General features: G+C 35.5%; 2 protein-coding genes across 4 annotated transcripts in view; both read left to right on the plus strand.

Moving 5' to 3' along the window:
• LOC135683231 (LIM/homeobox protein Lhx1) overlaps positions 1-16,939 on the plus strand; it is a 30,530-nt gene extending 13,591 nt beyond the window's left edge. For 2 of the 3 annotated variants that reach the window (XM_065198437.2, XM_065198436.2), the window contains exons 2-5: positions 2,313-2,976; positions 9,985-10,196; positions 11,650-12,042; positions 15,459-16,939. In XM_065198437.2, the coding sequence (XP_065054509.2) occupies positions 2,801-2,976; positions 9,985-10,196; positions 11,650-12,042; positions 15,459-15,721 (1,044 nt within the window). In that variant the 5' untranslated portion in view covers positions 2,313-2,800 and the 3' untranslated portion in view covers positions 15,722-16,939. Of the gene's footprint in view, positions 1-292; positions 2,977-9,984; positions 10,197-11,649; positions 12,043-15,458 lie in introns of those variants that run through there. The other variant, XM_089109465.1, reaches the window with a different exon arrangement.
• Positions 16,940-17,928: 989 nt separating this feature from the next.
• On the plus strand, positions 17,929-25,807 carry LOC135683232 (mediator of RNA polymerase II transcription subunit 31). The gene is made up of 4 exons (XM_065198438.2): positions 17,929-18,081; positions 20,850-20,924; positions 21,174-21,270; positions 23,284-25,807. The coding sequence occupies exons 1-4, from the start codon at positions 18,054-18,056 to the stop codon at positions 23,456-23,458; spliced, it is 375 nt and encodes a 124-aa protein (XP_065054510.2). The 5' UTR covers positions 17,929-18,053; the 3' UTR covers positions 23,459-25,807.
• Positions 25,808-26,044: the final 237 nt, after the last annotated feature.

A 26,044-nucleotide genomic window follows, 5' to 3' on the forward strand; every position in this document is an offset into this window, starting at 1 on the left:
CGTGCTGATGTTGGAGAACAATAGGTTGTTCGATCCAGTCTTTTTTTGAGGTCAGTGTACTTTACGACGTTTTCTTCATTATTGTATAACAGGCTAGGAATACCAAGAAATGATTGAAATACCTCTAGAAATTAAATTATAATTTGAGAAGTGCACATTCTTTGAACCCCCCGCGGATCATTCTGCTGTTATAATTCATCCATTTGCTCGTACCTTTGCTCGTCTGCATACAGGCGACACTTTCAGTCGTGTCTTATCCTTTGTTTTTTTTGGGTAGAGGGCTAAGGATATGGTTCTTTTCTACCAAAAGCGCATAATTTTCTTCAGCAGCAGGACGTTTCAAGGATTTTTGGAGATTTTTGCGAGAAATTGTCGTTTATGTGCTTTATAGACGCTTATTAGATCGATTTTGACATCGTTCATTCTGAATCCACGACTCAAGTCCCTATCTAGACGGAATCTCAAATAAATATCAGTTTGATTTAAACTAACCCCAACTTGCCAACCAATGTTTTAAACCCTAACTTACCAATTATAACGTGTGTTCTAATTCAATATACGCTCCTAAACTAGCCAACGCAGTTTCGCAAACTATTGGGTTTGGTATGCAACTGCTCACCCCTAGTATAATACATAGTGTTTTGGAAGAATACCTCACGTTTTTTTTATTCTGAGTCTGAAATTATTCCTAAATCATTCAGCGACACATTTTTATGAATCAAGCAGGATAGTTCCTATCTTTGCTGCTATCATTCTTCGTCATGAATAGGTTAGGTTGTAGGAAATGCAACAGACTAGCACAAAACAAGCTTTAGGAGTGTGCCTTACACATTTTTGCGTAAAAGACACATTTATTTTGTTCATGGGCGTAGCGGAGACTAAAAGTTTAGAGGTGGGGAATTTAGTGTGGGTCTTGCCGGAAAATTGTTGTTTTATTGAAATTAAGTTGCCCAACTAGGCCTGAAATTCGACAAATTATGCCTGATAGAGGGGGAGGGGCTGCAGTCCCCCAGCCGCTATGTGTCCCATGTCTATGATCTTTTTTGCTCAAATAACTCATTGCTCAGTCAGTCAGAATGATGATGAAGTTCAAGCCAGGCAATTTATAAATTTCACCAGTTTCGAGCTTGAATATTTTTATAAAAATTTATTCTTAAAGAAGTATGTAAGGGTCAGAAAAAATATCCCTAATTCTGACCTCTGTCAAGATTGCCTTTTTTCCTTTGAAATACAAAGATATAGCCACTTAAATAAGTAACTTGGACAATTCAGTATGTTTTGTCTGCCACTCAAAAGCTCACCTGCTATTATCAACCTCTAGTGTATTAAAAATTTTTATTATCCAGTTAAGATAGCAACGTTTGATGGCGACCTCAACTCTCCTTTGATAGCCAGGAAAGTCTACCAACAACCTATATTCCAATAAGAGCATTCCTACAATTAGAGTACAGGGCCCAAGCCACGAATTTGAAAGTGAGAGGGCGAAGACTAGCAAAGGTAGGAGGCCAAGGGTTTTACCTCTTTTACTGCAGCTTTAAAACTACTTCCTTCGCAAAATAGTGGGGAACCATGGCCCCTCCGGCCCCTCTTCCGATAGCGTGGGCCCGGGAGTAGTTTTAATTAATTGGATTATTACTCTTAGTTTAGTAGCAATATATTTTTGTGCTTCAACTGTTGATTTATCTGATACATTCTGACTAAAGATAAGACCGTTGAATACGAACACTAAAATGTCTGGCAAGCCAATTTCGTATTTGCATCCGATGCTAAATTGCCTTTCAGCACTACAGATGGTATAATTACCCATATTTATTTTGATTAATTTGAGATCTTGTCTTAATAATGTCCTTATGAATTTTATAAAGAAAGGAAATGCCGCAAAATTTGATAAAAAATGTTTGTACTTGGAAAAAATAGTTTGAATTAACATTTTTGGTTGCTTAACGTAAAAGTAATTGCTGTAGAGATTAATTTTAGATGTAATTAAACGAGGGTTATGTAGAGGTAATTAGACGAGGGTTAATTTTTTATAAGGTCGAATCGTTAGGAAGAATTTCATCTTTCTATAGGCAACTCCTTTAGAAGCATGACATTTTTTTAGCTCATTCAGACGTGACGTAAGTGAATTATATCGTGAGGAGCGAACACAAATGAAAACTCTTTTATAAACAACACAAAAGAACTATTATCAGCAGTATAAAGCATCCCCAGATTGAATAAAATAACATAGTGTTATTCAGAAAGACATTGGCAAGGTGAAGTTCGCTTCTTGAGCCCACTAGAAGACATTGCATTTAACCTTTTTCTTTTAGGAACACTGACAGCACAAAATATCAGTAAAATACATCTTTGATCGTGGTTGCCAGCACTTGCTCTTGCTGCATGCAAATGAAATGGTTGATTTGCATTACCTCGAAAAACGTCTGCTAAGCAGCTAGTGGCCGCGGTTTCAAAAATGATTCTTATGTGCTCCGTTCTGCTGGCAGATGTCGACTTTGTTCCCTGCTGAGACACCTAAAAAGGTCATCCAGCCTCGCATAAAATACTCGAAACGTTAGCTGTCGATTGTATTCGGTGTCAGTGCAACCTGTGCGTTTGACTGTATCAGGAAACGGGGCGCAGATTAGAGAAGAGGTCAAAACAGAAGGTTGCTTCTTCCAAGACGATTAAACTCTACTACCAAAGAACGTTGCTGCTAGGTTGATACAAAACTATGTTAAAAACAATAACTGTATTCTGGTGAATATACTTGATTTCAACTACTACCTGGCGCATTCAGATTTTTCACACATAAGGCTTTATGATGACCGATGTTTGCAGTGGCTGCTCACTGCCAATACTGGACCAATACCTTTCAAAGGTACTTGACAGAACTTGGCACGTAAACTGCGTGAAGTGTTTCGAATGTCAGAAAACAATGGCTGATAAATGCTTTTCCAAGAACGAGCAAATTTATTGCAAGGATGATTTTGACCGGTAAGTACACCATTAGCATGCGTTTGCACATTTTCACTTGTAACTTGACAAAAGCTTTGGTATATCATGTGTCAATAAAAATTGATTTGGCAGTCATTTGTTTACATAAGCTGAAGAAACATGCATTACTAGAAAATTTCTCGTGTGTCAAGAATCATTTCTGCAATTTAATGACCTATTTTCTTATGCAAACGTTTTACTTACTAGCAAAGATTTTTCTGTGTGTTCTACCTAAACTATTATGTGCTTTAAAAAATCTTCAATCTACAATTAATATGGTTACTCATTTTGAATACTTCTACGTACAGCAAGCAATCAAAAGCATGTTACACTAGCCGGGAAAACTACGCTTATCAAGTCTTTGAAATCGCTAATATCTATCATTAACAGATTACGTTCTCGCGATCAAATGTTCTTTTGAGGTATTTTTGCCAAAATTGAGACACTGTGCTTCTTTATATAATTCATTATAGTAAATTGAGACACTGTGCATTAACATAAATTGAAAGAAATAATTACAAGGGCCAATACACCAGCAGTGAGATACAGGGTAAATTATTGATTGGTTTTGAATAATATAATGTTTGTTAATCTTATCAAATATCACATATAGAGAGTGTGCATTCTTTTATGCTTAGAAAATATACTAAGTCTTTATTTTAAATCTACATATAATTAGTCTACAGGAAATCTAGTAATTGGTCCATTGTAAATTTTTATTTGCACATGCATTTATTCTAATTGATCTCTGATTTTAGGAAATGTAATAAGATAAACAAAACATTAAAACAGATATAATATATGAAGTACTTTAAATGAACTAAGGTTTTTATTTGAAATTTCTTGGCCAATTTACTTAAAACTCCTTCGGGAATAAATCATCAGATCACACTTAAGTTAAAGACCAATTGGCTAGCAAGCAATTCTACTACCAAGAAACGAAGATTATCAGCCCCAGAATCATCTCTACGAAATACGAATTTGCTGCTACCACCAAATACAAATCTTCTTACTAGAAAATGTTCTTCAAAGACTAATTTTAATGATCTGTACATTGTTTGAACAGAAGGTTCCAGTAATCGTTCTTAAATCAAAGAAATTACTGATAAATCGAAGCTATTAACACATCTTTGACGTTTAAAACTCTGATATCTAGAAATCTTTGTCATGTATGATTATCTCTTGATAAAATCATTGTTTGTTAATGACTTTCGTAAAAATTACTTAGGTCACCATGCCTTATCTTTGCTAGCATTAGCACCATTTTTCATTTAAAAATTGCTAAATATTGTTTAAAACCTTGTATATATACCAATGCTCGAATCACAATGGAGAAGAAGCCCGATTTCAAACGTAACACTGTATTTCTCATACGTAAGTTCTCTTGCATTATGTCAATTGGACATCGCAGGTGATCAGGCTTTCAAAATCTTTTCAATACATCAAGCTGACTTGAGAAGTACTGCTGGTTTTCTTTTCAATGCATTTATGAACATACAATCCGCAGGTGGTGGGCTGTCAGTACTTTTCATCCTTTTAGAACATTGTGTGCAATAACAAGATATATTTTTTGACAGCTTGAGTCTAGTCCAAAGAGAAAAGTATTTTGCTAAGTTTTAGTAGCTACCTTGCTGCTAGTCTTTTTGAAGTTTGCACGAGGCCAGTGGCAGCTGTTCCGCGTTTTTCTCTTTGATTTTGCTTGGGAATCATTGCACCTTTCCAATTCTTCAGACTTTCTCTCCATTCTCTGCATCACAATAAATCTACAAAAACTGCTGTTTTATTCTAAGGAATACTAGAATATTTCTTGAAAACTTCTTGGGTTTTCATGGCAAGTTTGAACTTTTCATTGATATGTTCAAAATCTTATATCATATCATTTTGTTCATATCTACAATGCCTTCAAATTGCCTCTCGTTTCCGTTTGAATTCGGTTTGCCTAGCTATCAATGTAAGAAGAATTGCTCACTACTTGCTTTTTATCGTAAATACACTAGACACTTAACTCTTACGAAACAGTGCTATACAGCTCAGTGCAGTACAAATAATTTCTTACCCATTGAATTTTCGTAACCTTCAACCATCCAAAAATATGTAACAATTTACGCCCTTGCATTAAGATGAAACAATCAAATCGATATTATTGTTATATCGCACTTTCTCAAGCGTCTATTTTGCAATTTTGATTTTTTGTGAGTTGTTTCTCAACGCTCCTGTCTCGCTCTCTTTTTTTGTTATACCTAGGGTCACACTTTCCCCTATCAGATTTTATTATATCTCTAACATAATAGCAAAAAGGTCTTCATTATTGCCTATATCATCAAAAGTACCTGTACAATTAAAACCCTTTTGCTGTAAAGATGGGCTTCAATTACTTTTATTTTTATAAAAAGACACCAATGAAGATAGCAGCACAGTATAAATATTTTTGCGTCATAACTGCTATTTTTGTGCATTTAGAATGACTAATTAACGTTACCGTACTGTTTATGACAGAGCCTATTCTTCTGCGGTTAGGATGAATTCAGACTTTCTGTCATCTTTTCTGTTAAGATTAACGTACGTTTGAAAAAGCGAAAGAGATCAATAACTGTCCCTTTCTAATAATAAGAAATCCTGAAAAGGTAAAAATACATTTCATGTGTTTGTTTTCTTGGTTGCGGGAAACGCTCTGAGATGGATAGAAAAGCTTGGAAAAGCTTAAGTGAATAATTGTTCGAGACCTGTTATTGTTTGAGACTTGATTTTTTCTTTGGCACAACTGTAGATCAATTTCATTATATCATTAGTGTTATGAGAAATATGCCCTTTATGCATTATACACGAACCTTTTGTCAATTCCACCTAAAGCCGCAGGCCCTTTTAAGCAAGGGACACATGCGATCGCACAATAGCAAGGAACAATAGCAAGAGACACATGCTGTCGCACAAAAAATTCACATGCGTTCTTCTTACGCAATGAACTTCTGTGTAGGTGCACATGTATGGAACTTTAAAAAAACTAGTGCAGCGGTTTCTGTTCACCAAAGTGTAATTCTTTTTTTGAATAAAGTTTAGTTGCTTTGTCAAATCAATATCATTTAGTTTTTTAATACATTTTGGCATACAAGTGGATCTTTTATAATTGGATTTTTATCTTATCTTATAAAAATAAATAATGTGCAGTTTTATTCTATTTTGCATATTAGTTGATTCTTCTGTCTCTTTCGACTCTTTGAGTTTAAATATATATCGAATTTGCTAAAATGATAGCCATTCATGAAAAATAAATCAATGCTAATTCATAATCAACATCGAAAGTCAACAACATCGTGAGGATATACGATAAATATATTTCGGTGTTTGTATGACGACGAACTGGTAGGCGTAAAGTACGTAGGTAGAGATCAGCATTGCAACGCTAAGAACATATCGTGGGCGTATGCACGTGGAAACTTTGCAAAATTCACTCCTGAACGGGCGACGAATTCGTACACATGTGCGGATTCTGTAACAGAATAGTTCCAGCCCAAGGATTAGGGGCTGGAGAACTAAGGATTGTCATATCCACCTGGCTTGTACATATTGTCCTTCAGAAAAAATGTAATCATGTTCAGGTTTCTTTCTTATTAGCCTGCATACTTTTCCATGTAATCTGATCTACTTGTCCTGCTTGCTCTCAGCTTACAGGGACATTTCTACAGGTTGGGCAACCGCGGTCCTTGTTACGTCATTAGAGACGTATCCAGCAAGAAAACAAGGTCATCCAAACAAAGTCATGAAAGTAGTGTACCTTAACTTTCCAAACTAGAAAAGTGAAGAGGTGTTATACATGACAGAGAAATATATAAAGATAATTTTTTTCCTGTTTTACCCATAGCCGGGCGATTTTACCGACAAATTTGTGTTCCATATAACTTCTTGAGATTTTACCAAGCTTGGCGGTATCATACCCCAACACGCCCTAGCAGATGCGCCTTTGATTTAAGAAAGCAAATTAAAAGCGAGGAAGAAAAATTAAAACAACGACTCATTTAAGTATACCAATTATTGCAAAATGTTTGAGTTGAGGCTTCGTCTGCTCCAGATGTCGTTTTGCAAGTCACTGTTTCCTGTTGGAAGACGTTGGTGGTTTGGAGCTGTCCATAGACCAAAATGCTGGCAGAGGGCTTTCATAGCATGTACAAAATATAGTTGGCACAATGCAGATTTTTGAAAAGGGTCTGTTCAGAACCATGTCCGAATTTTAGCCAGAGCTGAGATTGGCCACAGAAGTGTGTCTCTGCTGAGATTGGCTAAGGAATTGTGACTTTGTTGAGATTGGTGCTATTTACCACAAATTAAAGAAGAAACATTGCCAAATCTCAGTACATAGCTAAAATACAGGTCAAGATAAGAAACGTATCTTATTGCCATCATTCCATACAGTAACAGAAGGGTAAAGGGTATAAAACACCATTAAAGTTATTTGTGTATGTAACTAATGAGTAAATTCTTAGTGGCAAAATTCGCTTAAGCGATTTGGCATTTCGATGCAGAGTAACTATGTCTACTTCAAATTTTAGCATGGCAATGAATAGTAACTATGTATTCCTTTTACTTAATATTTATCTTTTGACTTGAACAAAGTTTGGTTAGAGTATTCGGTTTTGGAAAGTAACTTATCCATGTCCTTAATTGACCCTTAATACTGTTAATCTTGATTTTCAAAACGCGATTAGAGATGGTTATGATAATTAGAACAAACGAAAAACCTTGGTGGTTTGACCCTCGGGCGCCATCAAATAAAACGCTTATCGACTCAGGCTTTGAGAGTTACACAATTGGTGAAGTTTGTGTTAAAATAAACTTTGTTTTCAAAAAAGATTCTTTTGCTCAATTTGGCTGCCTAACTACGTTCCGCATGTTAACGTTTCATGCGTACGAAAGTGGTTCGTTTATGCCTGCTAAAATCACCTGGAACCCAGTAGACTTCAAATCATGCTACTTTAAAACGCTTCATAATAACCTCAAATATTCGAGACCTTAACCCAGGCATTGTACCATCTCACCCAATACAATACAACAACCTTCAGTACAAAATTAGTGTGATATCATAGACGATATCATATTGCAAAATATGACCAATGTAGTTGCCTTCATGCAGTCCCAACGAAACATAAGCGAAACAAAATCATAAACAAAAGAAACCCAATGAATTTTATAGCTTCAGTTAGCGCATTACTGGATGTTCATTTTCATTTTATCGTGATACTTTTTCAGTTAATACAGAAAATAGACTTTGAAAAATAGCTAGAAATTATTAAAACAAAGAGGTTAGAAACAACAAAGCAAGTGTATCGATGCTGCTCATTCGGGGGGTCGTGCTTAGGGATAACGCTGCAAATTTTATCACTTTTATAATTTTACTTCGCTTTATTTTATTCCATTCTATGCAGAAAATAAGCACCCGAATGCCACAGCTACAGTGCAACCTACTTTTCAGGAACAAGGATGACGATTAATTGTAGATTCACGTCGGCTGCGAAAAAGTGGACATTTTAATGGATAGAGACTCCTAATCATATCAAAAGAAAATTTTAAACGATGGGGGGAGTAGGATTAACTTTCATTTTTTAAGCAAAAAAGGCCCGACTGAAACACTAGAAAAATCTTGGGTCAAAGTAAGGCATAGTAAAAATGACATAGAAGCCATTTGTTAGTTCCTCTGGTGGCTAAATGAAAGTATTTCACACAAAAATACCTATTGGTTAGTGGGAACATTTTGAATTCATTGTATATTATTTTATTCAGAATGTTCCATGTTGTATTGATTTTTCTTGCCCTTCCCTTTATTTCGAAAAATTATTATGCTGCTGAGCCACATGACGTTATGTAGCTGTATCTGAAATTGAGTTTAAGGCTGGGGATAAATTCGGAAATATTTTTGGAAAAAGAATGTATATCTTAAAGCCGAGACTAAAGAATAATTCATATGGTCGCTGTAAACGGAGAAGTTTCAGACGTAAACTGTTCTCTAGTTTCGATGTACTGTGAGAGTTTTAGAAGAGACAACTAAGATGAATTTGCTGATTATGCTAGGTGCGTCCTGATGCCAGCCAGGCTAGCTATCTTTGAAGCGCGCGTCAGCAACGATTACAAAACATAAGATCGACATTCTTATCGATCGTCATAAAATATTCACGATTTCCTAGGAGACGTTATTGTCCTTTTAAACGAATTTCGAGATGGCAACACATGTTGATTTTGTTAGAGAGAAAACTTCTTTTTTAAACAAAATCAGCTTAATGCTTAAATTGCCTTGTTCTTGACATCCAGAAATTTGCTGATTCTAAAGCCACCAAAATTGTTATCGAAACAGAGAAGAAAGATACTTGACTTTCTGGTATTGTAATCAATCTACCTGAAAACAAAACGACCCAAAGATTTTTATCAAATTGTATAAAGAGGTAGATGATAAGATATATTTTTCATGGTGGCTTCTTGATTTCTGTGTATAAAATTTACTGTAAAGACAAAATAAAGGCAAGCTTTGCAATACGTTCTTAGTTTATCTTGAAACCTTCCAAGCAGTCGGAAGATATAATTGTGTATAATACCAAACCCAGCTTGTTTGATAACACATAAATCCTTGCGAGGTTTTCGGCAACTTGTGGCTTGTTATTGGCAGGCACAAGAATACTCATATAATGGCACCACCGAAACTGGTTTGATGAAGTTTGTAAAATATGAATATATCAAATTAAAATTTATGACATAGAAAACATTTTGTACATTGGTGAACTTGAGGACAGCAAGTCATTAGATAGTTGAAACAGAAAGAGTTATATCCTATAATATGGACCAGCCTTGTGACATCATGGCTCATACTAATCTCAGTTAGATTGAGAACCATTTCTCTCTAAACTTCTACTCTGACGAGACTTGTCATGGATATAGTACATCACGCACGTGAGTGTACACAAAAAACTAACAACATAAATTGATTGCGAGTAAATTTCTTCTCAAACAATTTTCAATCTTCTCTAGGTTATATGGCACCCGTTGCTTTGGTTGCAACACTTTGATAACTGCTACTGACCTAGTTCGGCGTATCAATGATCAAGTCTTCCACAACACGTGTTTAACTTGTTCAAGATGCCAGCGTCAGATCAACACGGGAGAGCAGCTTTTTAAAACGGAGGAAAATCAATTTGTTTGCAAAGATGACTACGATGAAACCAAGAAAAGTTTCTTTTCAGGTAAATAACTTTAGAATGCTATTTTCCATATATGAATTTTTGCATTCTAATATTTTCAGGATCAGTTCGTTGCAATTTTGAGGGCTTTTGACTGATAATCAACAATGCTAAGCGAATGTTCTCTGTCTGGTTACTCCCTGATGCTACATATCAAATGTTTTGCTAACAAATGCGTTTTGTAGGAAAATTCGTGCACCCAGCAATGCCAGGCTGCTTTTCAAAAGCAATGCAGGAAATTAATCCCTTCTTTGGAAATCAAAACCAGACGAATGTGATCGTAGACAAATGAAATGCACATCTAGGATGTCTACTTGGCACAACAGTAGAAAACATGTTTTTGTTACAGGCAAAAATATAATCATGAACAAAATCAACGCCATAATCATCATAATTATCATCATAACCTTCATAATTATCATCATAATCGTCATAATTATTTCATAATTATTATCATAAGCATTATAATTATTATCATAGTCATCACATTTATCACAGTCATCGCCCATCGTCGTTTGTAAGACCCCTGAATGTTGTCAAATAAGCATGGAGTTTTTCTTAATTGAACCCTTTAGAACACCGAAGCTGTGTGGTTGAGGCGTCTGTCGATGCATTACACTTTATTCTTAGTGGGTTTTACAGATGTTTTGCTCTGTGCACTCGCTTCACAGAGTGGTCAGCTCATTGCCTTTGAAAATCACCGTCAGGGCATTCCATATGACACCGCTGTGATTTCGTCGGTGACCACATGCTCAACATATTGCTCTTTTATACTCTCAAATTTAACAGAAGTTTAAGAATCTTAAACGACTTCTTAATGTATAATCCCTATGTTTGGCAAAGTCCTCGCCGATTGAATATGAATATGAAGACATTTTTCTCCGCACAACCGCTTGCAGACCTTAAGCTGAATTTTGTATTGCAGTATACAATTTACCGACTCCTTGCCGAAGGGCAACAGAACGTAGCACAGAGAAAACACCGCCATCAAACCCGTATTCTTACGTAATTGATTTTCTGCGTGCATCGCTACCTAATTTGCGTTGATTGGTATTGCATTATACATTTGGAGAATGAAAATGCCGGCCATTTAGCAAGCTTCGTAATACTTTTGTTTAATGTTCAGTACATGAAGGATAACCAAGCAATCCTTGCCTTTGACAAGGCAACTATCTATCATAAGTATCCCATAGGAGTATTAAAGGAGTACATTTTTCAAAAGCAGATCTCTATATCCATAAGGCCTTGATTCAAGGCTATCTGTTAGATTTGTTATTGATGTTAACGGTTCCTCGGCCTGTGTTGGAATTTTCAATCTCTATCGTCATTCCCCGTTTTCATTTTTACAAACTCTTTTAAGAAACCTTTTTTTAAATTGAAGTTATTATTCATTACTTTCCACGTCTTTGGTTGCTTTCCACAACAGCGAAGTTGATCATCTTTCCATTATCAATAGAATCGTCACCAGTTTCCGATGAAAGTGAAGACAAAACAACAACTTCGAATGGAAGCGATGATGAAGATGGCGCTAACTGCAAGCGTCGAGGGCCTCGGACCACGATTAAGGCGAAGCAGTTGGAGACACTGAAGCAAGCCTTTGCAGCAACACCTAAGCCGTCAAGACACATGCGCGAGAAGCTTGCACAAGAAACGGGCCTAAATATGCGCGTCATCCAAGTCTGGTTCCAGAATCGACGTTCAAAAGAAAGACGGATGAAACAGTTGTCTGTTTTGGGAGGCCGACGGACAACAGGCCGTGGAAATAAACATGAAGCCAGGCAGGAAAGAGATAGGCTGGATGTTTCGTCACCTGAAAGCATTCCAACATCGTATCAGTTGTTCCACCAAGGTAAGTCACTTTCCCTATCTTGTTTCTTCAAAAAGCAGATATTTGGTTTGCATCACATACCATTAATGAATAAAGAAAATTCTCTTTAAGCAAACATAGCTATCTTTGATTATCTTATGTAATCATCCTGCCTGCACGGAGAGTTGAAGATAGCCACCCACTAATATTGATACTTTAGGTACTTCTTAACCTACAGGCAATCAATAGCTTAAATGTCTTGATCTCTAGTTGAGTTCTAAAGTGTGACGTCATTAATTAAGAGCTCTATATGTAACATATGCTGGATCAAGATTCTTCCACGATGTTTTGTTGCATTTAAGACAAGATCCTTCATTTGCTGTAAAATTAATTAATTAAAGTAACAGAGGGATTCGGTTGGCACACTGAGAACAAGCTAAGTTCAGATGTAGGTTTCAAAAGGCTGACCTCATCCAAGAATACTTTTGAATTGCATTTTTAGGATAAGATCCTTTCTTCAGGTAATTTTTTAACACAAATTAAAATCTATACGTTTCGGGACATAAATTAAAACTAGTAATTTATCAAACCGGCCGACTCATTATGGATAAAGATTTGGAAAGTAGAGGGTATTTCTGTCCGACTCATTTTTCTTTGCATCTTCATTTGTTTATCTTCAACCCTATTTTCAACCCTGTCTTATTTAGAGAAATTTGACGGCTCATTTTTGGATAAATTTCCTGATGGTGAAAATCGTTAAGAGCAAGAACATCCCCGACAAGCCCACCCCCCCCCCTCCACCCCCCCTCCACAAAACCACTGGAACTAGACTAAAGGGACATAGACAGCCCTTGCTTTCAAATTTTTCAACGTCGAAAGGAAGGGGCAGGAAAATTTAACTCTTGTTTGCACAGATAGATTTAAGCAGGAAAGCGCACGTGTACCTTGATGTAGAATATTTATGCTAATTTAGTTTGTTTTGGTAACATTGATTGAGCCAAAAAAGCATAAGTACTCATGCGGAATTATGTTGCATTTTGTCTTAATTCCACCATCACCAAAGCATTATAAAAAAGACAATCATTCAACTTCCACGGTACATCTCCCTCTCAATTTTAAGGCTTGTACCTACAAAGAAATAGCAACTACCCTCTCCTCATCGGCCTCGTCAATGAACATGCTGTCCGTGAAACAAATTTCTTCATTAACGGAAGATAGGCAGTCTTCAGACAAAAGTCTGGAGTTTACAAACTCCGCATTGTTTGTGGAGTTGTCGACCCAAAACCGTTTTGAATTTACTGCATATGTAACTGCTATCGTAATCCAAAGGAGATAATAAGAATAGAGGAATATTAATAAGTGATTTATCGCCGTGTTATCTTGTAGTCTTTTGTCATATTTTGATCAGCTTTACTGCAACAAAAATCGCTTCAGATCTGTAAGTCAGCGTAAAATCCTAATTTCATCCATATCTTTCATACTGAGCTCATTAGAATAGCAAAATGTACCCCCTACCTGTGCTTCTTCTTAATCGTCGCCCATATGGGCTTTAATGAGGTTACCTTGCGCCGCCTTAATAGTTTAAAGCGTCCATTAAGATGACCTCAGAAAGCACATACATCATTCTCTAGAAGATGATTCTTCGTGATAAAAAGTCTAATCATTCCTTATCTTGTGTTTTACTACAGATTTTTGCTAGACCCGAAAGCAATGTTGACAATGAACGTATATTTGGATTCCAAACTTTCTTGAAATGACACAAATGAGGGTTCATTTCTCATTGGGGATTTTAAATCCAATTAGAAAGTTTTTCAGAATCAACTTGAAACAGACTGCGCTGTGCATATCAGATGCTCTTAAAGTTAACATCAGTTTTATAATAAAAGCTTAATGTTTATGTCACCAAGTGCAGCTGTTTGGTTAAAAGAGGCATTAAACGTTTATCACAGTAAAAGGAGGCTCTCCATGGCTATCTTGGTTTATGTCCTTTTGTAATGTTTCTTTTGAGTTATCTTAATTGGGATGTTATTATGTTAGGATGTCCGAATCAGTGAAGCCTCAACTTCCAATCTCATCATATGATTATTAAGGTGTCACAGTAGGATATTCCTTTTACAGCTATGTGTAATTCAAGGCTGCATGAACAATTACAAACCCCCAGACCTAAAACTCGCAGCTTTTTGTTAGATTTGAGTCAAAACGTATAAGCAAAGCAGACTTTCAAATCATAAACTGATTAAAATTGATCTACAAATAGATAATCACCTTCTTTGTAGTGAATTATGATGCAGAAAATGAGAGTCTGTTGTTTATGAAAGAATGCTAAGCTGTGAAACAATGTATTGTGCTCCATTGTATAACATTGTACCATACTGTATTGCATTTCACTACATTATGTTATATTATGCTATGCTATGCTATGCTATACTGCGTTATGTTTTGTTTTGCTACGTTACCTTACGCTACGTAACGTTACGTTCCGTTATGCTATGCTATGCTATGCTATGCTATGCTATGCTATGCTATGCTATGCTATGCTATGCTATGCTATGCTATGCTATGCTATGCTATGCTATGCTATGCTATGCTATGCTATGCTATGCTATGCTATGCTATGCTATGCTATGCTATGCTATGCTATGCTATGCTATGCTAAGCTATGCTATGCTATGCTATGCTATGCTATGCTATGCTATGCTATGCTATGCTATGCTATACTATGCTATGCTATGCTATGCTATGCTTTGCTATGCTATGCTATGCTATGCTATGCTATGCTATGCTATGCTATGCTATGCTATGCTATGCTATGCTATGCTATGCTATGCTATGCTATGCTATGCTATGCTATGCTATGCTATGCTATGCTATGCTATGCTATGCTAAGCTAAGCTATGCTATGCTATGCTATGCTATGCTATGCTATGCTATGCTATGCTATGCTATGCTATGCTATGCTATGCTATGCTATGCTATGCTTTGCTTTGCTATGCTATGCTATGCTATGCTATGCTATGCTATGCTATGCTATGCTATGCTATGCTATGCTATGCTATGCTATGCTATGCTATGCTATGCTATGCTATGCTATGCTATGCTATGCTATGGTAATCCTTACGTTAGGTAACGTTGGATGCCATTGTGCTTTGCTTTGCTATATTTTGCTTAGTTACGCTATATAATGTTATGCTATGTTTGTCATGCAATGTTTTTCAATGTTTTGTTTTTTTATTTAATGTTTTGATATGTTATTAAGTATTATGTCATGTCATGTCATGTCATGTCATGTCATGTCATGTCATGTCATGTCATGTCATGTCATGTCATGTCATGTCATGTCATGTCATGTCATGTCATGTCATGTCATGTCATGTCATATCATGTTATGTTATTGTATATTTTGCGTAATAGCTTTTCGGCGAACGTGGTCATTTATTTTGTTTCTGTTTGCTCCATAGTCACTCCAAATCACATGGTTCATTCGCCCATTGAAGACTTCAATGGAAACAGACTAACATTTCAACTTGGCATGATGAATCGTAGCTACTTGGACCAGTCAATGATCAAAGGTGATTTCCCTGCAATGGACATGAGCCACAGTGGCTCTTTTTCCTTTGTCGAGTCTTTGTCGCATGAAGCCAATGGCGCTCTTTCACAGTATAATGCTGGCCAAACTCTTCTTACCACAGCGCAAATGGCTCCAGGTGCCGATGTCTGGTAGCTGTACAAATTTATGGACCTATCCCATCAAGAACATGGGTTAAATTATGTAAATATATGTCATGAATGAAATCGCTGCTGTAGCTGTAATGGTATGCCAATAATACTATTTCCAGGTCTATCCCTTGTAAAATGAAACGTCAGCCTCTTTCAACTTTGGGATTTCAATTTCGGAACCAAATATTTTCTAATGCTGTGCTTATTGGTTACGTCGAATGGTGAAATACATTTTTGAGAGAGTACAGTCAACTTCCAGTAATTCGAGCTTTTAAAAGATTTGATTTATGTTTGAGTTTTCTTAAGTTTAGAGCATCCAAATTTGGTAGAAAAAGAGATGATTTGGAAAAGTATATAATAATATTTTATTTGAATAAGGAAAAATTCGAACCAACATTTGACTAAATTTTCAACAATGCTTTAGTTTTTCGATTTTCTGAAACCAATTGCGTACTAAGGATGATAAGTCTTGAAGTTGGACTTAGAATGACATACGCTAGGGGATGCTACTACCCTGAATTCTCCACTAAAGCCCAACCTTCAGTTAAGCCCCCTTTCGAATCCTTTTGAATTAGCCCCCATAAAAAGATAATTGAATCTATGGAAATATAATTTAAGATATTCCTTTTTTTGAACAATATGCATTCATCCAGAAATCTATTTTTCCAAGTAAGCCCCTGGTGGCCTATTTAAGGATTTACGGTATATGCTCGATACGATTTTTGCTGCCTATCATATATTTAGTAACAATAAGGAAATTTACAACAGCAAATCAAATCTGTTAGCTCGACTTTATTGGCTAGCTGTATTAGACAGGCGTCTTACGTCTTCTACTCTCATCTTCCTCTTAACATGTCCCAGACAGGAATTGAGGGTCCCGATAGAAATGTATTGGCGGTAATCAAGATAGATTTAAAATGTTATCGAATAACAAAAATCTTGATAACTGAAATTAAGCTAATAGCCAAATTTTAACAATATTTTGTTATTTTACTCGAAATTTAAGCTGCATGCTGCTGCTTATGCTTAATTTATTTTGTTAGAAAACATGAAGGTGCTTGTTCTTTTATCTGAAATTTATATCTTTAAGGATTATATAATACTTTAAGGACAACACCTTCTTGTAGCTGTTTGTAAATAAAGGGATTGCCGAAAATGCATTACATTATATACTTATATTGCTTTAATTTGAAGACTGTAGAAATAGAAATTCTTAAAGTTATATCTGAAAGGATTTTTTTGCTTCTTGCTCTTTTCATGCATCGATTGAATTAAGTGGTGTGAAGTGAACATACATTTTCGCTGTGCATATTGCTACCGTAGTTTAGACGTCCCCAGTAGCATGAACTTTATTTGCCAAAGCCGTAAAAAATCAGAAGGTATTAGGTAACTTAGGTTAGATGAGCAGTTTTTCCAGTCTTGAAAGATATGCGGTAAGATATGCAGTTTTTCCAGTCATCCAGCATTCTTGAATTCTTTAAAAGAGACAAAAGTATCTGATTAGAAAAATACCAATATCGTACTTTTTTTATGCAAACGAGAAATGTCCTTATGTTCCTAGAGATTTCTCTACAAACTCGCCGCCATTTTCATTTCATAAGTGATGCTTTGCAAGTATCGCCAAGGGGAGCTTCCCTTTGAATTTATCATCGAAAAACCTCTTCTACGTACAAATAATATCATCTCGTTTTCTTCATTGTTCCATTACAAAATTATTGTCTTGCTTTTACTTGTGAAATTCATATCAAATATTTCACAAGAGAGAGTTTTTAGTACTATTACCTTTGAGGATCTTAAATCTTCTAAGACACCAAATAGGCATGTTTGATCTCAACAGTACGTAACATCATAAAGCCTTCTCCTGACTCCTGCCTATATACATTGGAGTCTGATGTGAGTGTCAATCATATTCAGTACTCGTCAGAGCCTTTATCACAAACGTCAGCAGTAGGCTTCACAGATCTTACTTATTTTTCAAGCCAAAGAGAAAAGACATTTAAATAGCAAATTTACTGTGAGAAGCATGCAACCCGGCTTTTCACATATTAGCTCTTTCTAAATTATAATTTCTGTCTCTACGAAAGAAAAAATCTCAATGGAGTGACAACAAATTCATTGAAAAGCAGGATTAACTAACTGACTAATACACTTGCAAGTGACACCAAAACACCAAATACACCCTTCTAAGAAGCTATTTAAAAATGAAAACGAAGCTGGATGCGAATAAGAGGCCAGTTTAATAAAGTGGCGGGGAAACAGCATTTTCACTTCAAGACCTTATCATTAAACTAAAATGCCTGAAAACCTGCCATTTGAAACATTTTAGAAAAGGTGTCATGGAATCAATATCAAACAGACCAGAAGGTATAGTAATAAAGCACTTTATATTTCATATGCTTTCTGAAAGTATGGACGGGAAGAGCACTGGGCTCGAAAACCTTTTTTGTTTTCTCATTGTCGTCCTGTGCAACTTACTACAAATTGTATTAGATAGAGCATATTGTATCCATTGATCTTTAACTTTGTATCTTTTATTAATATATCTTTGCTTAACTTGTATTCGATAAATGGTAAATTTGTTACTGAATTACATTATTGATTTGATTTGAATTGGAATTTTGAATATATGCATGTATTGCAAGGACAGGACAGCTGGTGTTCATGTGAATTTCTCTCAGTAATTTGAGGATTGAGTTATATTGAGGGTTATTCAATAGGTATGTTTATTTTTTATAATGCAATAATGTGCAAGTTGTATATAACTATAAGGCCCTTATTGAAATGACCCTAAAATCTAAACAGCCCAAGAGACCTTCAAAGCGCAGAAATGCAAATTAACATATGATTATTCTACGAAATTGTTATGATAATAAAGCTCAAGAGTCAATGTCAAAGAATCTTTTATGGGAAAATCAAACTTTCTTCTAGATTGTGTAGATGAAAAGTGTGTATGTTGACAAGGCATCCAGGGTGCATTCCATGTCAACTGTACGCTGAAGGTCCACCGGGGCATTTGTTTAGGTACGCCAAAAATATAAAAGCAGTTAATAAAATTGTAAACATTATTGGGCCAGACAAAAAAACTGATTATTAGAGAAAAATGTGGTGTATGAGTCTTTATTTTACATTAACTACGTACATGGCTTCATGTTTAGCATGTCAACTAACTAAAATTTTAAGTAGGTCAAAAAATGTTTTATTGGTTTGCATGCCAAATGCTGAAAAAAACCTGGGTGTACGCCGAAGATCTTCGGGCCTAAGTACATAGAGTGCACCCTGGCAAGGCATGAGGTAGAAATTGTTGCAGGGTTTTCCTCCAATTTTATGTGGCTTAAAAGATTTCCCACAATAATGTTTTGGAATAGGCGATAGAAGAGAATAGGCTGCCTTAAACAAGAATCCTGAAAAATTTATGTCCTTACTCGAACTTTCAAAAAGATTATTTTTTCCACTTGCACAGCAGGCCTTTTCTGAAAAAATTTTTTGCAAAGGTAACAAAGTGCCCAGCATTATTTATTAAACAAAGTTCTTCAGGACCTGAGGGGGTATTAGGGTGTTATCTACCCACAACTTCCTAACCTTTGATTTTCTAAATGTGCGATTTGATGTAATGATTTATAATGTCAACAATGAGGAAATGATGTTATATTTTAACTGACAACTTGACCCTTTATTCAGGAATACTGTAACTTTTAGGGACGGACAAAAACAATGTGTTAGGGATGGACAAATTCCTCTTCAATGTAAAAATCACATCATATTCCAACTATATTGAAAAATTCTCTTTCTTGTCCTCTCTGATTGCATTATCTATATTTTCCGTTTTTTGGAGCTTCAAGACAAAGTCTCCTACTCCACGAGCCACTTTTCTAAGTTATCAACATTTATGGAACAATGGACTTTGAAGAGAATTTGTCAAGGATTACGGAATTCTGGCAAAATCTGGATGGAATTATGGAATTCTACAAAATGATGCATGGGATACAGAATCTTTATAAAGTTTTAAGGATTTGTAGAATTCTTCACCTGTTGTCTTGTAAGAACGTCTTTAAATGAAGGTCCTATCAGCAATTTTGAGATGTGGAATTGATAGCCCCCGCTTCTATGTTTATCTAAAAGGCCTTGAGGGAAATTCTTGACGAAGCTGCAAAAAAAAAAGAAATTTAGTAACAGGGACAACAACAGTAGTGTCATTTGTTGCTAATTTTTCCCTACATTTCGCTTGTGGCGATGCTTGTTTTTGTGAGGCGGTCAATAGCCTGCTTCAGTTATTTGATGAGGGCAAGGGCGATCGCCTGCATGAAATGAGAAGGCCTGTTGGAGCAGGGCAGATGCAATAATAAATAGGAGCTACACTTGCCTGCAGTAACATTACAATCCAGTATGCCAAGCATGGTCATTGCGCATTAAAGATGCAAAGATGGCAAAACTTCAGGCACACCTAAAATCTATTAAATTGTATACTGGTAGAGATGATATTGCTGATGCACCTTGTTTTTTCAGAAGATTTTTGTGCACCTGCACCTGAGATGTGGGGCTGTTGGTACATCCAAGATCTTGTCAAAATCAGCCATTCCCTGCAAACTGGTTACATTCTGCTCACGTTTTTTAACTTCTGCAAAGGAATGACAGTAATGAACTGGTCCAGGGAATTTTAGATGAATAAATAGATTTTTCACTCTGTGCATGTATGTCAGATGAATCTAGAGCAGGCAGAATCTGGAAAGGTAGAAATCATATCAGCCAGGGTGGAAAACTGTGTGACTTCAACTACACATGTCTCCCAGCAGTTTGAGCTTCTAGGAGTAGGATCCAAATATACAGCAAATTGAAGTCAAGAATTTATCGCTTTGCATTTAAATGACCCACGTTCATGAGGGTGTGACTGAGGTTTATTTCAGATACAAGTAATTGAATGCAAGTTTTCTAACCTGATACATCATCATTCATCCTTCCACTAAAGTAGTGCTGTAGATTCCTTTAGGTTTGGTCTTAAATCGATCCCTCGAAATGTTTCAACAGAAAATTATCTCCAGCAAGTTATGTTATGTCAAACAGGAACCTAGACTACTTATAAGATTGACTGAAATCAAAAAATATTTTTTTGCAATGAAAAATAATGTATTTTTTAGAAGAAGAAAATAAAAGGAGATTTGAAGTTGAGTTGGAATTCATTCAGTGCCTGTCAAATCCACATTATTTGAATTGTGAGTAGATATTTTATTTTTCAATCTTTATTTATTTTGAGAAAGGTCATTTTCTTACATAAAGTATAACCTTAACACATCCTGAACTCATATTTCTGATCCAATTCTAGTTATTTCATATCATAGATTTAAATTAATATAGATAACATGATGAACATAGAAGGTGAGGATTTTTGTTATTAATTAAGGATCTTTTATGATAATTTGAATTTTTTTAACTCATTTTGTAACATTAATTTTTTATTTCAGTTCTGGCACAAAATGGTTACTTTAAGGACCCAGCATTTGTAAATTACCTAAAGTACCTACAGTATTGGAAGGAGCCCCAATATGCTGTTTTTCTCAAGTAAGGATATTTCACTAAATTAGTTGTTCATTTGATGCCCCATAGTTTTAAGTTTTATAGAGAAAGCAGAATTTTTTCAAAATATATGTTTGAATTATTTATTTTCCAAAAATTTGAAAAAGTTAGTTTGGTAGTTTACCTATCAGTCATCTGCTCAGATATGAGCTGTTTGGTTGTTATATATAACATTGCTTAATGACTTCAGACAGCAGAGAAGAAGGTAAACTACAAAACCCTTAAGGATATGAAATAATATAAAGGCAAAGAGAGTTTGAAAACATTGACTTACATCGATTGTCAAAATATTTTGTTATGACTTATAAAGGTTGAAGCATATTTTTTTATCAATTATCTGACTTTGGCTGTATTTTAACTTTGTTATTGAGGTAAAGCACTTAGTAACTGTCAGCAGTCTGCTAGATACACTCTTCTCTAAGGAGTTGCTTTAATGGTTGAGCAAACTTTACAAAGAAAACAAAATAAAACAACTATGTATAAATTATGGCAAAATGATGAAAAGAAAGGGTCAAGAAATAAGTAAAGTAAAAAACAAACATATAAAGATGTTGTTCTGAATAATTTTGCCTGGAAAACTTTTTTCAAAATAAAAGTGCTTGATGGTATTAAAGGTTTAGGCATAGCTGTACATGCAGTTTGTTTTGGTTTGTAACCGGGCAGCTCTAGATTATGATTTTGCGTTCCACTGTCTGGCAACTGTTCCACAAGCCAAATGATTGTAGTAACTTATCAATTCTATCTGCTTGCAAACTATCTGCTTTGAATTTTGTTTTTGCTTGGTGGCTAATGCTACATTGTTTGGCCAACCCCCTTTTCTCTTCACTTTTTGAAACAAGAAGACTAGCTAGCAACTAAACCTTCTCTGTCATCTCCAGTATAAGAAATTAGGTCCTGTCATCCCCGAAGTCTGGCTCTTTCCCTTGCCTACATGTTTGCTTTAATTTTAACTGTCAGTTATGTTCTGATTGAACCAGAAAGCTGAAATTTGAAAATTCATTAGCAGAACAACATAGCCTTTAGTAGATTTTGCTTATAAATTGCACAAAATGGCAAAATTATTGCAATGCCAGGACTGGTTGTCATTGTAAGAACCAAGATTGCAAACACATGGCAACTGGCTATGAAACTCTGGGTCCGATGTCATTGAAAAGTTTCTCATCTGCATAAGCAATGCCTAAGCTGCTTTTGAGAGGTAGTTCACCTTTTTGCAATCATGATTTCAAGCATAAATTACTATCACGATTTCGACTGCTCCCTAGCCTGCTTTTGTACGATCTTCATCTTTCTGTAATTAAAAAAGTTGCCTTTTTCAAAATCGTTAGTAAAAGAAAGTCAATTGCTCTTTTTGCATATTTAAAAAGACCTTCGCAAGCAAGCCACACCCAGCAACTGCAGGTTGCCTAAAACTATTCTAATCAAACTTTCATTCATTCCAGAGCTAATTTTTATAGAGGTTTAGGCACCCTGTTTTGCCAGGGATCTGAAAGTCGTCCGTTAACATCTGCTGGCTTTATTTTTAGTCAAATTCTCGCTATTTAGAGTCAGTGTGAATCAAGCATTCAATCTTCATTCTCGTTTAAGATTCTTTCAGCACGGTCAACAGTCAAGAATACTGTTTTTCATAATTGCGTACCGGGGTATCATTATGCAAATACTACAAGTTGAAACCCAGCATGATAAATGTATGATGAAAGGTTGTGGGATAAAAAAAGGTTTTTCAAGTTTCCTTGAATTTTAACCGAAATATGCGGTGGAAATCATCATACGACCATATTGCGTTTTTCTTGAATATGCCAAGAAATGGTCTTGAATTTACCATTGAATACAACGACAAGATTTCTTTCAACCTTGAATCTTAACAACCCGAATTTCTGAAGATCTTTATATCTTCAATTAAAATCGTAATGAGTAAATTATTTAAAGACATTCTTGCGAAGTGCATCCAGTAGAAAATAATCCATTTTTATTTTAAAAGACATTTTTATTTACCTTAAGGTACCCACAGTGCTTGTTCTTCCTCGAGCTTCTCCAGTATGAAGAATTCCGCAAAGAGCTTATGTACCCAGCATGCGTAAAGTTTATTGATGAGCAAGTGCTACTTCATTGGCAATATTATTCACGAAGAAGAAGAGGATTAACCGTACCGTCTTCAGACGATCAGCAACGATAGGAAAATAAATAGGTACTTTGATTAAGTATTCATTTTTTATTTGTTGGCTAGCGTCGTTTTGAACTAGTTTTCTAAACAACGATACTTGGTGCTAACACAACTTCACATTATGGCGCACACTTGGGAGATTGGGGCTAGGATCGCGATCAAATATGCGAAAAAACGTCTGTTTATGCCATTACCTTAAAATAAGTTTTTCAATAACTCAATCGACGAGAAAAGTGTTGGAGTGGAAAAAGACTCGCCTGAATCAAAGAAGTACGAGTCAACAGTTTGGTGTAAAACATTTTCCGTACTCTTTTCTTCATAGAGTTTTTTAAATAACGAGCTTGTTTCGGCTGCAGATACATAATCTTGAACACAATTCTATTTGTATTCACACCGAATAAAGAGAATGAAGTACTTTGTATAAATCGCACTGTCTTCATCAGATGAAATTGGCTGATTTGGCTAAGATCTTCCCCAGTTCGGTACCCTATGATGATGACTGTCTCAGTTCCTTGAATCTATAACATTATAAATTTTCGGCTGAAATGTTACACTTTATCAATACGGTGAACATGTTCTTTATTTTGATCCCTGCGGAAGGGTTCAAAATACTTATGAATGTAAGCATAGGTTCCAAATCTTTGATTGGCTGAGCGACCAAAATTCTCCATACCCCATTAGCCAATCAGAATTCAAGAATATGACAACAAACGTGCCTAGCAGCTAAATTTAGGCCAATTTTGGACGTTTTTACCACTACCCACAAAAACTAATTGGTAGAATGTGCTGAAAGATAACATAAATTTTTTTTTAAAAAACTGAATCTTTGATGAATTTACGAAAAAACTGCCGTTGTGCTCAGCAAAAATCATTCCACGATCGTTAGTTACGAAGGCTTGATACTGTCCCTTTCAAATCCTTATAATAATTAGGGGGGAGGGAGAGCAGAAAAATTACAGTTTTTAAACCTTAAAAGTTGGTTTATCCACGTAATTAACAAATATGAACTTACCTTTACAAGCCAATGTTAAAATCTTTTCTTGTTGGCATTAATGTTTGTGTTAAGGACAAAATAAATCGCTAAATTCCACTGAGAGAAAACGCAATCCACCTTTCTCTTAAAATAGTTACAATTGTACAATTTCTTTTGCGCTCAGGTACTTTGAATCTTCATTTTAACGGCTTGAAGATCGATGAGAAGCTTTTGTCCACTGATGTTCACTGCTACAGCCCTGTAAAAGCTGACGCAATTCGTCAACGCTGAAAAGGGCGGAGAATTGAAAATGCACCATTTACGAAAAATTATTTTGCTGTGTAAAACATTTCATTTTCTTACATTTTATTTGATCGCGGATCCTTTCGAATCTTTTTCAGACAACCAGATATTTTTTTACCCAGAAAAGGTAATTTTTCGAATATGATGCATATTTCATATGAGTCTTTTAGCACAAACAATCAATCTTTTGTGGCATAATTTGATTTAAGAAACGAATATAGTGGCAATAAAAGTTTTGATTAGTAAAAGTATATTGCTATTGTCAATTTTGACATTGTATTTCTTCGCATATTAGAGCCCTGTGCTCCTCCGATTTTCCCTAAAACAAAAGGATTTCTGGGGATTTTCAGATAAAACAATAGGATTTTCACAAAAGGTGTACGAGATTTTTTCGGAGTGATTTGCCCCTCGGACCAACTTCAGCATCAAACCCTATGATGCAACGCTACCAGTAAAAAACGTAAGCTAAAACCCTGACTGATGATGTAAAAACTTTGTACGTTTCTTAACTTCAATTTAGATATATATTTATGTTATTCAAATTCTATTACTGGATGAACTGGATGAATGGTTTAGACTACCAATTCATATTATACAGCTCGTGTTGTAGCACATCTTTCTTCTCTTGTTCAGAAAACACATGCTTGGTTTGAAGCTACACCAGTCAAAGTCACTCCCAGTCATAACCTTTTTGTTAATGAGTTCGTCACATAATAGAGTTCCCAGAGGTCACAAAAAATATTTTTAAAATTTTCGAATTTTGACCATATAACTTGAAATAACACTATAAAATACTCCCATAAATGCAAAATCAGTCAAAAATGTCTAAAATCGGGTGAGCTATGGCCAATAGAAGATTCGAAGTTTCCTAACTGAGACTAAAGTTATGAACTGAGACCAAATTACAGAGGTTTAATGGGGGCAGCCAATTCTCAGCCAATTTGTAATACCTTTAACTGATTTTGCAGATTTAGAGGTATTTCATGATGCTATTTCAGGTTATGGGGGAAAATTTCAAAAATTCTAAAAGTGGATTTTTGTGGCTCATCACTTGACAACTCTATAATAAAATCAATAAACAAACAAAGAAAATCTTTATTCCTGGCTGTCAATACGCACTGTTTTCCGCCTTTAACTGAAGATAAAATGAAGGCTGTATCGTGTTTCTTTGATACATGATTATCTTCGTGCCAAATAAACAGATGAATCATAAATATAAATGCTTTTGTTGTAAACCAAAACGTGATCTTGGCATGCTTCAGCGATGATGAAGCCTCCGTAACAGAAATTAGTCACAGTGGTAGTGAGAGCGAGACAGGGAG

This window comes from Rhopilema esculentum, chromosome 7 (assembly GCF_057945365.1).
Source record: "Rhopilema esculentum isolate cy_ngs chromosome 7, ASM5794536v1, whole genome shotgun sequence".
NCBI lineage: Eukaryota > Metazoa > Cnidaria > Scyphozoa > Rhizostomeae > Rhizostomatidae > Rhopilema > Rhopilema esculentum.

Coding starts and splice junctions, on each gene's coding strand:
- LOC135683232 (XM_065198438.2), top strand. CDS start 18,054: ATGGAATCAATATCAAACAGACCAGAAG. Junction 20,925..21,173: donor AAATCCACATTATTTGAATT/GTGAGTAGATAT, acceptor TTTTTATTTCAG/TTCTGGCACAAAATGGTTAC. Junction 21,271..23,283: donor CAATATGCTGTTTTTCTCAA/GTAAGGATATTT, acceptor ATTTACCTTAAG/GTACCCACAGTGCTTGTTCT.